General features: G+C 45.5%; 1 protein-coding gene and 1 non-coding gene across 2 annotated transcripts in view; both read left to right on the forward strand.

Moving 5' to 3' along the window:
• The window catches only part of Slc6a3 (solute carrier family 6 member 3), a 32548-nt gene extending 27711 nt beyond the window's left edge, over nt 1-4837 (forward strand). Inside the window, exon 15 of the mRNA XM_005356710.2 lies at nt 3381-4837. Coding sequence (XP_005356767.1) covers nt 3381-3404 — 24 coding nt within the window. The 3' untranslated portion in view covers nt 3405-4837. The remainder of the gene's footprint in view (nt 1-3380) is intronic.
• A 9344-nt stretch (nt 4838-14181) lies between these two features.
• LOC113457187 lies at nt 14182-14285 on the forward strand. Its single transcript, XR_003377812.1, has one exon. It is a non-coding gene; the product is annotated as a U6 spliceosomal RNA (small nuclear RNA).

Genomic DNA, 14285 nt, shown 5'->3' on the forward strand with positions numbered 1-14285 from the left:
TGTCATGGTGAATGTAGCTGCACCTTTGATGGGGGAACACCATCCCTTTGGCGTTCTCACTGACTCTGTGACTCTGGTATCTTTTGCAACACTAATTTAAGCCACAAGTTTCACCCGGATGATCCAACTGGCTGGATGAGTCACTCACATAGAGGGGAGCATCATCTTACTACCCTTTAATTATTTGTCCTGCTTTTGTGTTTATTTTCCTTCTTGTTGCCTTTTTTATAGTCCAATTTTTTTATTTTAGATTTTTTTTTTAAAAAAACATCAATCCAAATTCCCACTTCCTCCCCTCCTCCCATTCCCTCCACACACCCTCCCACCCCACCCCCATCTAGTCCTAATGTCTCTACTGCATGTACTGCCTTTTTGGGATCCTGTTCTTTTTGGATGTGTACCTTGCTCAGCCTAGATGTAGTAGGGAGGGCCTTGGACCTTGTTGCCTTTTTGTTGGTTGAGCTTTTTTGCTTTTCCTTACTCCACTAGAATGTATCCACTCACTCAGAACCTGCATATTTTAATTCTTTAAACAGTTATCTTTGAGAGTGGCACATATTTCCTTCAAAGTCCAAAGTTAATATCTCAATTCACCTTTTGAACGTCAATTACAATGACTTAAACCCTGCGACCGGTCACTGAGTCATTGTCTTGTGTTCCATGACTATCTTTTTAACCCACAAGTTAGACAAACCTGGCTGTGGGTTTACTATGTTACTGCTTCGTGTGAACCATGCTCTGGGGTCCACGTGTACTCCGCCACATTTTCAGTGTGCATTTTCCCTTCCGGGATTGTTTTCTTGGTTCTCAAACACAAATCCTTGAGACATGCCCTTGATGAACTCTCACAACAGACTCCCGGCCTTCAGGTGTTGTCTATAACCCTTTTGTGTTGCCTGTGTCCCTGACAGCTCACAGCCCCCAGTCCCAAGGGCCCTTCACAGCTGCACTTTAAAATCCCCCTTTACTCTTCTGTTTTGCTTCCGGGCTCTAGAGTATATGCCTGGGTCCTATCTACACGTGGCTGCTTTCACATTTGAACTTCAGGCACACAGTTACACAGCGGCTCTGGTCACTGGTCCATACGTTGTCTGCTCCCTCCTTGCATTTCCTCTCTGTCCTTTGGATGCTTTCTGATGTAACTCCCTGCTCATGCTTCTGTGCTTACCGAATCACTGGGAACCCCTTATGTCTTTATTGATCTAGCCACTCATTTTAAGATTTAATCAGTGTTATTCTGGAATGTGTACTATTCTGTGAGCCTGTGCAGAAGGCTTGCCCTCTTGCCTGTCACAGTTTCTTCTTTTGAGGTTCATTTGGGGTCTTTTTAAAATATCTTCTATATCTCCTCTTCACTTTTTGTACAAACATACTGAGATTTGAACTTTTCTGTCAGTTGGGGTCAGTGTCAGGCTTTGCTCCGTAGGGCTTTTTTAAATTTAAGTTTTCTTTTTGTTTCCAGTAAAGTTTAATCATAGCCAGGGTATGTGGCTTTTTCTTATTGCATCCTGAATATTTTTTAACATCTGTGTGTGCATGTTAGGATGGGAGGCAGTGTGTGTGCATGCTTGTGTGTGTTTGTACATGCCTATAGAGGCTGGAACAATATCGTAGGATATTCTGAGTGTCATCCTCAGTACCATGACTAACATTTCCTTTTTTATTGATTTTATTGAGCTCTACATCTTTCTCTGCTCCCCTTCCTGCCTCTCTCTTCCCCACTTCAACCCTCTCCCACGGTCCCCATGCTCCCAATTTACTCAGGAGATCTTGTCCTTTTCTGCTTCCCATGTCAATTAGATCCATGTATGTCTCTCTTAGGGTCCTCAATGTTGTCCAGGTTCTCTGAGATTGTGATTTGTAGGCTTGTTTTCTTTGCTTTATGTTTTAAAAATCACTTATGAGTAAGAATTGTCCCATTTATTAATTGTTTCTCGCAGTGTCTGTGCTACTGGGGTTATATTTAGGAAGTGGTCTCCTGTGCTAATGAGTTCAAATGTACTTCCCACTTTCTCTTCTATATGGTTCAGTGTGGCTGGCTTTATGTTGAGTTCTTTGATTGATTTGGACTTGATTTTTGTGCATGGTGATAGATATGGATCTATTTCCATTCTTCTACATGTTGATATCCAGTTATGCCAGCACCATTGTTAAATGTGCTTTCTTTTTTTTTCCATTTGATTTTTTTTTTGCTTCTTTGTCAAAAATCAAGTATTTGAAGGTGTGTGGATTAATATCCAGGTCTTCTGTTCGGTTCCATTGGTCTTTTAGTCAAGGTTTCACTGTAATCCTTACTGGTCTGGAACTTGCTATACAGACCAGGCTGGTCTTGAACTCACAGAGATACACCTGCTTCAGCTTTCTGAGTGCTGGTATTGAAGGAATGTGTCACCATGCCTGGTTCAGTATTTTCAATACCTTTAAATATTCTTGGAACTCCTTGGACCTGTGGAGGTGTGCTTTTTAGTGTCTGTATGTTGGGCAGATCCCAAAAAGTATTACATAGATCTGTCTTTCTGCCGTAGGGCAGGCTTAAGGAAGAAAGGTTTTCAGCTTCTCTCCTATCTCTGGTTCAGTGTGTCAGTCAATAGTCTTATGAGACTTGTTTTAAAAACATTTAGCAGCGCAGAACTCTCCAGTCAGTGAGTGTCAGCAAATGGCTCATGAGCACAAACTGGTTGAGCAAGCAGCAGAGCAGCAGGCTGCTGGTCTCAATCCCCGCACCATCTGTGCTGCTCCCCACTTGCTCCTGGACCACACCCAGCAAAACCGGCTCCAGAGTGCAGCACCCCCTGGGACGGACCCAACAGAGGTTCACCAGGCAGGGGAGGAGGACACTGCCGAGCCACTCACAAATCAGTAGGAGGATAATACGGAGCCTGCTCTGGATCTAAAGATGTCCTGCATCTTTCACTTCAATTGCTGGTCACAAATATGCTGGCCAGAACCTCTCTGACCTTCTCAGCAACTGAGCGCTACAAGGCACGATTATTTGTTATTATGTAGGTTCTGTTCTATTTTGCTTTATTCTGCTTCCTTTCTTTTGTCCAGACAGAATCTTACTGTAGCCCAGGCTAGCCTCAAACTCAATCCTCCTGCTTCAGCCTCATGAGTATTGTGATTACAGACATTAGCTGCTGCACCTAGTATCCTTATCCCTTCTTCATCAAGTAATTCAGTCCTTTAAAGTTTACACCAAGCCATTGGCTCTTGGTGCCCCTCAGGAGTGGCATCCATCAGTGGTAAGCTCCCCCATGGGTGAGTGGTACCTCCTAATGAGTTGTTGCGACAACTCTGATCTCATCATAGGGCCACTGGCCCATAAGTGATAACTGTAAGGTCTATTCTTCACTTCTGAATAAACAGTGCTTTCTTTCCAGCTGCGCCACTGGCTGTTAGTGTAAAATGGAAGGAGACAGAAGCCAAGTGGGCCATCGCACAACCGCAGGGACAGGGAGCTCACAAAAGGAAACCCAGGCATCAAGAAAGGAGCACCGCTTCCACCCTTTCCCTTTGCTATATGGAAAAATAATCAAAGCACAGGCTTCAATCTTTGACTGTTCACACCCAATCCATGCTACCAAAAAAAAGAGGCCTCTGTCTATATGTGGCTGTAAGAACACTCATCTCTATACAATGAGGTCAACCATGTCCCTGTCTCTGCTGGGTGGTATCCTGTCCCTGCAAGGCTGACTCCCCCATGTGTGATCACCGTGGGAGGATGGGTCTTACCATCCCCTGTACTCTAGGAGAGGGACCTTGGTACCTGTATATACACTGTGCCAGAATCCTTGTGCTCACAGTAGCTGCCTAGATCATTTCTTTTGCTCAGATTTACAATGCCAAGTATCCTGTTTTGTCTGCTATGTAGAAGGTAGGAAAGCCAGTCAATACATGCCAAGTGCTTCCCTGGTGCTTGGCTCTGAGCAGACACCACGACCTTAGCATCCTGTTCACACATCACACACACATAGGGTCTGTTCTGAGCCTCGGAGGACAAGGAACTTGGTGCAAGTAACCAGAGATTCTATGTTTTTTTTCCTTTGTAGCTGAGATAAATAGACATGAAATAAGGTTGAGATACAGCCTCTACTTCTGGCCCCTGGGAGGCCTGCTCAGCTTGTGGTCACTTCAGTATGGAATTCTAGGCCACAAAGAAAGTGTACTCCTAATAGCCAGTGTGTCTCAACCCCTGGACACTTGCTCTGCAAGGGTCCCAAAGCAAAAGATCATATTCTTGGCCTGGAGTCATGCCTGATCTTTGGGGAAAGATACCCATTGTTGGGTTTGATTTCCCAGAGGCTCCCATTATATCAATGGACATTATCTACGTTATAAATGACTTTTTAAAATCGTATTTATGTGTGAACCAAAATTCAAGGTTAGTTTGTTCAAATCTGTTTGCTGATTTCCCTGTTTTTGTTCACAAGAGTAATTAGCAATACCATAGGAAGAAGGTAGACCAAGAACCACCTTCCCACAGAGTGCTGGCCTTAGCCCCTGGAGTGAAAAGCGGATGTTATGATTTTCCTTTGATCTAATAAACGTGAACTTTGGCCTGACCTGTATCCTACAGAAATGGTACCACATGTCTGTCTGGGAGAGCTAAACATAGGCGTTCTCTGCAAGTAGACATTGGTACGAAGGACTTGAATGTGCTACCAGGTGGAAATTTGGGGCTATTGACTTCCAGACTGCTGTGGCTGAGAAGGATTGGGGTTACTATCTCCTCTCTGAGGAGTGGCTCCGTGTAGCAATCCAGGTGTTGTCAGCATCTGTTTTTGTCTCCATAGTCAGTACCTTGTATCGGTCCTTACAAACAATAAAAGAAATATATGTTGGAAACAAGCTCCTCTAGGCTGCCTTGTGTTTCTTCGCTGTTCTCATGTATGGCATCCAGCTTACCTTCTCATACATGGGAAAAGGGTGGGTCCAGCTCTCCTAGAGAGAACTTCCATCTAAATACCCCTCAGCTTGTCCCCTACCCCACTTCATATCCCCCATACACTTCCACACATGCTTCTCCCAAGCCTGGAGCAAGTTCATGGGTGAGACTCCCTCCCAGGTGTGCTGGGTGTAGTATTGATCTTGCTCCAGGTCCACACCGCTGTGATGTCTGTGGCACTCACTGTAGCACTAACCTGCTCATCTCAGTAGGGCACATTGTCTACCTGACCACCTTCCTCCAGTCCTTCTCCCGTCAATATCCTATCAGTTCCTCCACATCCAGACTTGGTCCCCCGGCTCAACCACCACCGGGATCTCTGAGATTCCCCTTCCAGAGACTAATTCCAGGATCTTCTGAACGGGCTTCTATGCCCTGTGTTCTATTCTGTGACTTGAGGAACTCCTTGGACACCTAACAGAAACCTCCATCCGTTTCCTTATGTTTGGTTTAGTGCAATATTCTTAGTCTGACTTATGACAAGTCATAAGTCATCAACACCGTGACAATACAATAGTCTCCCTACAACCCATGGTATAACAAGCACTTCCATCAACGTGACTACTGCCAGATCCCTAAAGAACAACCTCGCTTCCTTCAGGTTTTTGGTCCTTTGAAAAATGGTTGGAGAATTCACCTTGATCCCAGATCCGCTAAGTAAAACCCTCACTGCCAGAGCCCACTGCCTGTGAGCTCCAGAATGATGGCCATAGCAGCCTCGAAGGTGGTAGACACACTTCCTGGTTGACCATGGCCACTGTCTGTAGTGCAAGTCACTCTTCAGCTATGCAAACAGCTGTGCCTGCTTAGGGGTTTGGGGAGGGACACACTAACCAATGCCTGTGGCTCAGGACATATACAGGGCTGGAACTACTTGCCATCACCCACTTCCCAGCCTCCAGGTTTTGACTGTTCACACTATGCCCTGCACAGCACAGGAGGAGAAGAAGGCATGAGGGCTGAGTGGGAGTCAAAGTTCTCAGAGATGAGTGGTATGGACAAGCACCTTGAGAAAACATAAGGAACCCATGTGACTGATACCCCAGGACTGGGGCAGCCACTAAGCCACATTACTGGAACCTTTAGCTGCTCTGCCAAGCTTTACAGGCATCCAAAGCTAGAAGGAGTTGTGTGGAATGTAAATGACTGGAGACTGACTTGCCTAGTGCTTGCTATAACACATGATTCAGAAAATGCCCTAAGGAGTAAGGGAGGGGGAGGTGTGTGTTCTGAATATGTAAAGAGCTTTTACAAATCAATAAAATGGTGGTTGTTTGAGGAAACAGACAAAAATCATGAGTAGGTACTGAGTGATTCATCTTTCATTACTGCAGCAAACACCCAAGAAAACAAGACATAAAGAGAAAGGGGTCATTTTTACTCACGGCCTTGGGGATTCCAATCCATGATTGGTTGGTCCTATTGACTTGGGGCATCATGGTGACAATGAGTATCAAAATGGATCCATCATGGGATGGGACATAAAGGAATAACAGGAAGTTAGGGTGCCACGATCCCCTTCAAGAGCATTCCCCTCACTCAACCCCTTCCACTAAAAGATCAACCACCTCCTAACAATGTAAAACTAGAAACCAAGCCTTCAGTACAAAAGTACATTTGGGTACATTCCAGATCTGAACTTCAGTAGATTCGCTCCAAAGGAGGGTGGCTAAGTGGTCAGAATCTAGAGAAAGGGGCTCAGACTCACTCATTACCAAGAGCCCCACAAGGAAGCCCTCACAGTCCTGAAACAGCTGAAATCTAAGACTCTGTGCGCTGGCACCCAGTTCACAAGCTTCGGGCAAGGGGGCTGGAGGTTAAAATACATAGAGAGCCAGCGACACGGGTCATCCTTGAATTCCCCAAGAATGCCTGTTTTAGTGTGTTCAGGGGCAGATTATATAGAGATAGCCACGCCCCAGCCAAACCCACCAGAAACCACTCTCCTGCCATCAGGAACTCCTGAAGGTCTCGTGCTCAGAGCAGCTGTAGGCACTCAGATCAGGAGATTACAAGAAATTGAGGATCTGGGGTCTCACTGCTCCCAACAGGTCGGAATCTGGAGAAAGGGGCTCAGACTCACTCATTAAATAGAGCCACAAGGAAGCCCTTGCAGTCCTGAAATAGCTAAAACCTAAGATGAGGAACAAGAACACTGGTGCATTCTGGGTAAAGCATGCACAGTGTGGTGTCTTGAGCAGAGTGTAGGTACTCTTGGAGTCTCACTCCATGTGTGGGATTCCCTTCACCCATCAGCTGCGGCACCCCCCACACACTGTGGTGATGCTCCACTAGCCTACACAGTGACCCAGCCCCAGGGACTGCATCAGACCTAGCCTATCACCTAGCCAACCTGACTTGACATTCCTTTGGGACCAGAGTGAGTTGGACCTGAAACCATGCTTGGTTCTAGCCCCTTCGTCTCCTTATTCTATTTGCTTAACCTATTCTAATTCTCACAAGAGCTCCACCATGGAGTGAGGGAATGAGAATCTTGCTCAGGAATTCTCAGAAGTTCCAACCTCAGATATGTGTCTGTGAAAGGCTGTATCTACCTCAGTGTGCCCACCAAGGGTCATTCGTCAAACCCAAGCCCTGTGGTCTACCCTTTTATACCCACTAGAGATTATGTCTCCATCCTGAGGGCATCAGTGGTGTATCAGAGTTCACAGACCACACACACACACGAGTGTTCATAAAAGTCCAAAGTAGGCACAGCTGATATTAAACATATTCCTGCTTGGGGTAAGGAAGACCCTTTAGTTAATGATACTGACCTATGGATTAGAGCTATAAGTTAAATTGTTGAATGGCTCCCATATATCTGAAGAAGCCCTAGTCCCTAATATCTATTAAGAAGGCTTTATAGATGTGGTACTACTTTTATTTTCTATGCAACATACATTCATGTAATCATACCATAGCATGCAAGTGGAGGTCAGAGAGCAACTTGAAGGAGCTGATTCTCTCCTTCCACCGTAAAAGTCCCAAGGATTGAACTCAGGCCATCAGGATTGAATTCCATCTGCTGAGCCATCTTGCTGCCCCCAAAGGTGATTTAAGCAGAACATAGCGTTACCACATAAGATATTATGAATGACCCTAAATCCAATGTGACTGGAGTCCCTATGAAGAAGAAAGACTCCATGATTGAAACACGGGGAAAGGATGCCATGGGACCAGAGAAGCAAAGATGGAGCAGGGGGCTTTCAAGCCAAGGCACACCAGGATTGCCAAGCACACCAGAGGCTGGAGACCCTCAAAGTGCCCAGAGGAGCTGACTCCTTGCTTGCTGGGTAGTTTTGCATCTGTGTGGTTAATTCTGCATCTTCATATTTATCTCAAGTGCAAATGGCACCATGTGTGTATGGGCTTGTGTCTGTGAGTTTTGGTAAGTTCTAACTTTTCAAAATGTTTTAACTGCTTCATACCTTTTTAAGCATGATTTTTGATTAATCCTTTGAAAGTTTCATGTATTCATACAATGTGTTTGGAACATAGTCACTCATACTCCTTCTAGGTCACACACCACCCTCCAACCCTCCCAACTTCCTGTCCCTTTCTTCTTAATTACCTACTCATTCTAGTTTGTGCTACCCATATGCTCATGAATTTATGGGTGATGCATGATTAATAAAAACTCAGGATCAGAAATTGTGGTTCTACCTGAATATCTGAAAAGCAGAGACCTTTCTAAGGTCTAAAAGTTGTAGTTCTTTGTCTAGAGGTGAGACCCACAAAACTCGCCCCCTTCCATGTTAGTATGCCCCCTTGATAATGCTATTGCTCTTATTTACACAGCCATTTGCAGGAGAGACTCTCAGAAGACTTCCTGGTGTTCTGGCTCTTAGAGTCTTTCTGCCCCATTTTACTGTGATGTTTCCTGAGCCACAGCCAACTGTGAAGTAGATGTATTCATTGGGGCTCCCGCAATCTGTTGATCTCTACATTGTGTCCGGTTGTTTTCTCCAATAGTCTCCATTCGCTATAAAGAAAGGCTTCTTTGATGAGGGAGAGTAGCTACACTTATCTGTGTCTATAAGGATAAAATTTAGAATGTTATTAAGGATTTGTGCTGGTCTAGGAAAGTGATTCTTTTCTAAAGTTCATGACCTCACTATTGCAGGGAAGCTGGCTGGGTGTCAGTACAAGGCATGATTTCCATCCTGCTGAATAGACCATAAGTTCAATTAGACAACTGTTGGCTGTCACCAACATGAGTGCCACCTCTTTTCACTTATATTTTGATATTATAATTAGATCATTTCCCCCTTCCCTTTCCAACCCTCCAAATCATCCCATGTACTCCTCTGTTTTCAAAAGTGACACTGCTTACACCTTTGTTCCTATCTTGTCATGTTGGTAAGTGTCGTGGTTCATGGTGTTGCAGGTGGGAAAGGCTGTGCAGGTGCTTCCCTCTCTTGGCAGCCAATAGCATTTTCTGGAACCACGGAAGCCAGACTGCAGGGCAGAATATCTTGGGTGTGTCCCAAGTGTGTAATGCCTTCAGCAGTAAGAATTTACCCTCAACCCCTAAAGACAACCACGAGCTATATCTATAATCTATGTTGTTTGAGTAGTTACTTGGATTATCCTAATGAACCCTTCAAAAGGAGGTTTCTCCTGCCTGATACTGGGGTTTTTGTTAGTTTCGTGGTTCATTGTCAGCCCAAGTGGCTTAACTTCCTGTAAGGTGTGTGTGATTTTAGGTACATATAAAATAATAAGATTCCTTGAGTCTTATAACCTTAGTGTTATTTGTCCCTTGCCTGGTTTATTCTTCTGTATTAACCCCCTTACTCCTCCTCAGTTAATACCACCCCCTTTATTCCATTTCTGTGTCATATCATTTATATTCTGCAATCCCCCTCCTAAAACCTCCCACCTACTGTCACTTTATACAACTACTGACTGCTTGGAGAAGGAGCCTCTTTATTGGTTGCCCAACGTGGAGAGGTCAGCTTTGAAACCATATAAACACAAACAACAAAATCAGACTCAGCAGATTATATGTGTGTGTGCTTATATCACGTGTGTGAAAGAAACAATATAACCAATAAAAAAAGAAGCTATTCACTTCACAATGCAGGTCATGGGGGGGGGTTCAGGGTAAGGTAACTGGGAGGGACTGGAGAGAGTAAAAGGAGAAAGGACATGATGTAATTCTATTTTAACTAAAATGTTAAAAGGAAAAAATAAAAATTTGAGAAGCAACAAAACATAGTACATCAAGTTGCAGTAAGACTAAGCACCTCCCATGTATTAAGGCTAGGCAAGGTGACCCAGTATGAGGATTAGGGTCCTAAAATCTAGTAAAGAGTCAGAGACAGCCCCAGCTCCCACTGTTAAGAGTCTCACAAGAGGACCAAGCTACACAAATGTAACATATATGTAGAGTGCCTAGGTCAGTCCCACGCAGTCTCCTTGGTTGCAGGTTCAGACTCTGTGAGCCCAGGTAGTTGAATCTCTGGGTTTTCTAGTGGTGTCCTTCACACCTCTGGCTCCTAAAATCTTTTCTCCCCTTCTTCTGCAGGATTCCCCAAGCTCCACCTAATGTTTGGTTGTGGGTCTGCATCTGTGTCCACCAGTTGCTGGAGGAAACCTCTCTGGTGACAATTGGACTAGGCGCTGATCTATGAGTATAGCAGAATAACATTAGGCATCCTTACATTGACATTTTCCCCTCTAGTCATGTTTGGTTCTATCCTAAGTCTCTGGGTCATCCAACCTGAGGGTTCTGATCCTCTAGGCAGTATCGGGGGTTAGGATACTCTCCTGCCATGGGTTTAAGACTAGGTCGTTGGTTGGCCACTCCCTCATTTCTAGGCCACCCTTATCCCAGCACATTCCATAGACAGGACAGACTGTAGATCCAAGGTTATGTGGGTTGGTTTCCCACTCCACCACGTGAAGTCTTGTCTGGTCACAGGAGATGGCCTGTCAGGCTAAGTGTCCACTATTGCTAGGAGTCCTAGCTGGGGTCATCCTTGTAGATTCCTGGGAGAATCCCTTGCAGCAGGTTTTTATCTGGCCCTGGAATGCCCCCATTTCCAGTAGTCTCTTCCTGTACTCTCCCTCTTCTCCCGCTCCAACCTGATCTCTCATGTTCCCATCCTCACCCACCCTCAGTCCACTCACAAAATCTCCTCTATTTCCCCTTCCCGGGGAGATCCAGGGAACCCCCCTTGAACCTTCCTTGTTACCTAGTCTCTCTGCATCTATGGCTTGTAGTATAGTTATCCCTTATTTTACAATTAATAAGTGAGTACATACCACATTTGTCTTTCTGGATCTGGATCTGGACTCAGGATGGTGTTTTTGCTAGTTCCATTCATTTGCCTTCAAAAATACCACATTATATAAATGTACCACATTTTCTTTATCTGTTCCTCAGTTGAGGGACATCTAGGTTGCTTCCAGGCTCTGGCTATTACAAATAAAACTTCTATGAACTGAGTTGAGCAAGTGTCCTTGTGATATGATTGGACATCCTTTAAGTATATGCCCAAGAGTGGTATAGCTGGTCTTATGGTAGATCGATTCCCAGTTTTCTGAGAAATCACCATATTGATTGCCAAATAACCTATGAAATTCTTCTGGGAGTCTTTCCAAGTTGTTCGAGTCTTCAAGATCTCCATGTTCAATAGACCTCCCTGTATTGCTGGGGAACCATCAAAGAAGCCCAGAAGTCCCAGGATAGGGCTTACAGGTGCTGAAGAAATCAAGGTACCAGATGGAGAGTCTGAGGCTGCAAAGTTCAGGGGTGCTGACCCAGGCTTCACACCTTCCTTATCTTGGATCACCCACTTATTCCCTCCATCCGGGAAAGTCTTCCTTCCAACCCCACCCACCACTCTCTGATCACTACCTCAGCCCAGTCTCCTTCGGATATAACCCCTACAAGTCAAACTGACCCAACCTTTGAAGTTCTGGCTCATGGTCCACACTCCTTGAGCCCACCATCCTCCTGGGGTTTCTCTATCAGATGTCATTTTGCATAAAGTTTGCCGCTTCTCTTCCTTCCAAGTTTGACTGAGAGCATTTGATTTCCAATGGTGCCTTGAAGAGGCCTGTCACACAGTCCATAGTTACACTGAAAATGTTTATATAGGTACAGGGGTGATGAATGACGGGGTGGGTAGGCTGATGGACAGGTGGATGTGGTAGACCGAGGGGTAGATAGGTACGAGAGTAGATGGATATATAGGTGGGTGAGTAGATATTTGGATGGGTGAGTAGAGGGATGATGGATGGGTGGGTTGGGTTCACAGGTGGGTAGATATTGGTGGGTGGGTGGATGGTGGATGGGCAGGTGGACAGATAAATAGGTGTGTCGATAGATGGGTATGGGGGGAGACCAGTGTGAGGATGGATGGATGGGTGGTCTTGTATTGCATCCACAACTTCGGTCCAATCCATCTCTCCTATACGACTGGAAATGCGGATGCTATATTTGGCATTTGTTCTCCAAAGACAGCCGGACTGTTGTGTTGAGTTTTAAATACACGAAGCAGGATTCTATTCTTGCGTTAACCGGGTGCTGAAGCTGAGCTCTCAAGTGGGGAGGGCCACTGTACTGCTCTCTCTGCTCAGAGGGGCCTGACCACCCCCTCTGCTCTTTACCATCGGATTTGAGCTCTTTGCTGACTGACCTTTAGACAAAAAGTCTGAGTATTCAAGCCCAGAAAAGCCACGTGATTCCTCTGAGAGAAGCATTTTAATAAAGGCTCTGCAAGAGTAAAATACCTGGCTTAAAGGGTAAACAGATTCCTGTTTGGCTTCCCCCCACCACACCCCACAATCCTTCTTCAGTCTCTGTAGATTTGTCTGACTGTCCCTCCCCAAAGGTCACAGCATCTACCTGCTCCCTGGTTACTGATTGCAGGAAAAAAAAAATGGGTCCATCTTGGGAAAAAAAATGAATAATTAGCAAGTTTTGTATTCCTGGCCCCTGTGGAGAACATGACACACCTGACCTCAGTTTTACCTTTTATTTCCCTCTTCCTAGGGTACCAGGTCACAACCACAACCAACCTAACACTGCAGCTATGATACCAAATTGATTCTCAGTGTTAAAAGGTTTAAACGTCTCAGGCTCTCCCAGCAGACCTCACACCAAATTGCCAGCGCTGGGGTCTGAACCAGGGAGCCACCAAAACAGAAATAAAATGGAACCCCCTGACTTCTGTAGCCTATTTTTTACTGACTATGTTTGGGCAGAGCCAGGGTCCAATCTGTAGCTTCCTGATGTGACCTTCTCCAAGTCACACAGCAAGCAACCCCAAGGTCATTACTACTCCTAGGTCTTACTCATCTCTGCATCTGGAATCAAGGCAGAGAGCATCAGGAAACCTGCACAGGCAGACCAAGGATGTCCGGAGAACAGAACTGGAGACCCACAGGATCAGAGTCTCTGGAGTAAACAACACAAGAAGGGTAATATTAACTTATAGAACAATTTTTTTTTTGGTTTTTCGAGACAGGGTTTCTCTGTGGTTTTGGAGCCTGTCTTGGAACTAGCTCTTGTAGACCAGGCTGGTCTCGAACTCACAGAGATCCACCTGACCCTGCCTCCCAAGTGCTGGGATTAAAGGCGTGCACCACCAGCGCCCGGCTTAGAACAATTTTTAAAAGTGAGTCAGAAATACAGACCTCTGTTTGGGTAAACTAACCAAACATGAAGCATCAGTGGCTGTATTAATCAGAATTTGGGGGGGGGGGCACCAGCAGCTACTGACTCCTTCTGGCTATAACAAGGAAAGCCACCGTATCCCAAAGTCCAGCAAGGGAGCGAATGGGAGCCATCCTGGGACAACGGCTTTGCATTCCACCACCCTCCATACAGTGGAAGGACCAGAGAGCCACAGCCGGAACTTCATCCATATTGCAGGGTAGTAGAGCCAAGGTCATTGGTGATGGGGCTACCTCCAGCCAGCCCCGAAGGAAGGCAAATGCTGTCAGTACAACATCTCACACAGGCCACATACAGCACAAGCCAAGCCCTGGGCTGTAAGCCAAGCACAGTGCTGTTCCAGAGGGCCTGCTGTCATGGCTCGGGGCCCCAGGTTACCTTCCGAGGAGAAATGTTCATGAAGCATGACTTTTGACAAAGTTAGGGGATGGGCTGTCCTGTGTCACTTCCTTGTGTCTTCACCTAGCAAATGCCTTCTGTACATCAGGACAACTGGACATTCAAGCTTGATCCTGAGACCCAAGGAGTAGAAAGACGCATGCCAGTACTCCCCTCAGCAATGCATATACTAAAATCTGAATACAAAGGAAATTAGCATGGTCCTTGCACAAAGATGGCACACAAATTTGTGAAGTGTTCTATATTTTT

Source organism: Microtus ochrogaster, chromosome 19 (genome assembly GCF_000317375.1).
Source record: "Microtus ochrogaster isolate Prairie Vole_2 chromosome 19, MicOch1.0, whole genome shotgun sequence".
NCBI classification, from domain to species: Eukaryota; Metazoa; Chordata; class Mammalia; order Rodentia; family Cricetidae; genus Microtus; species Microtus ochrogaster.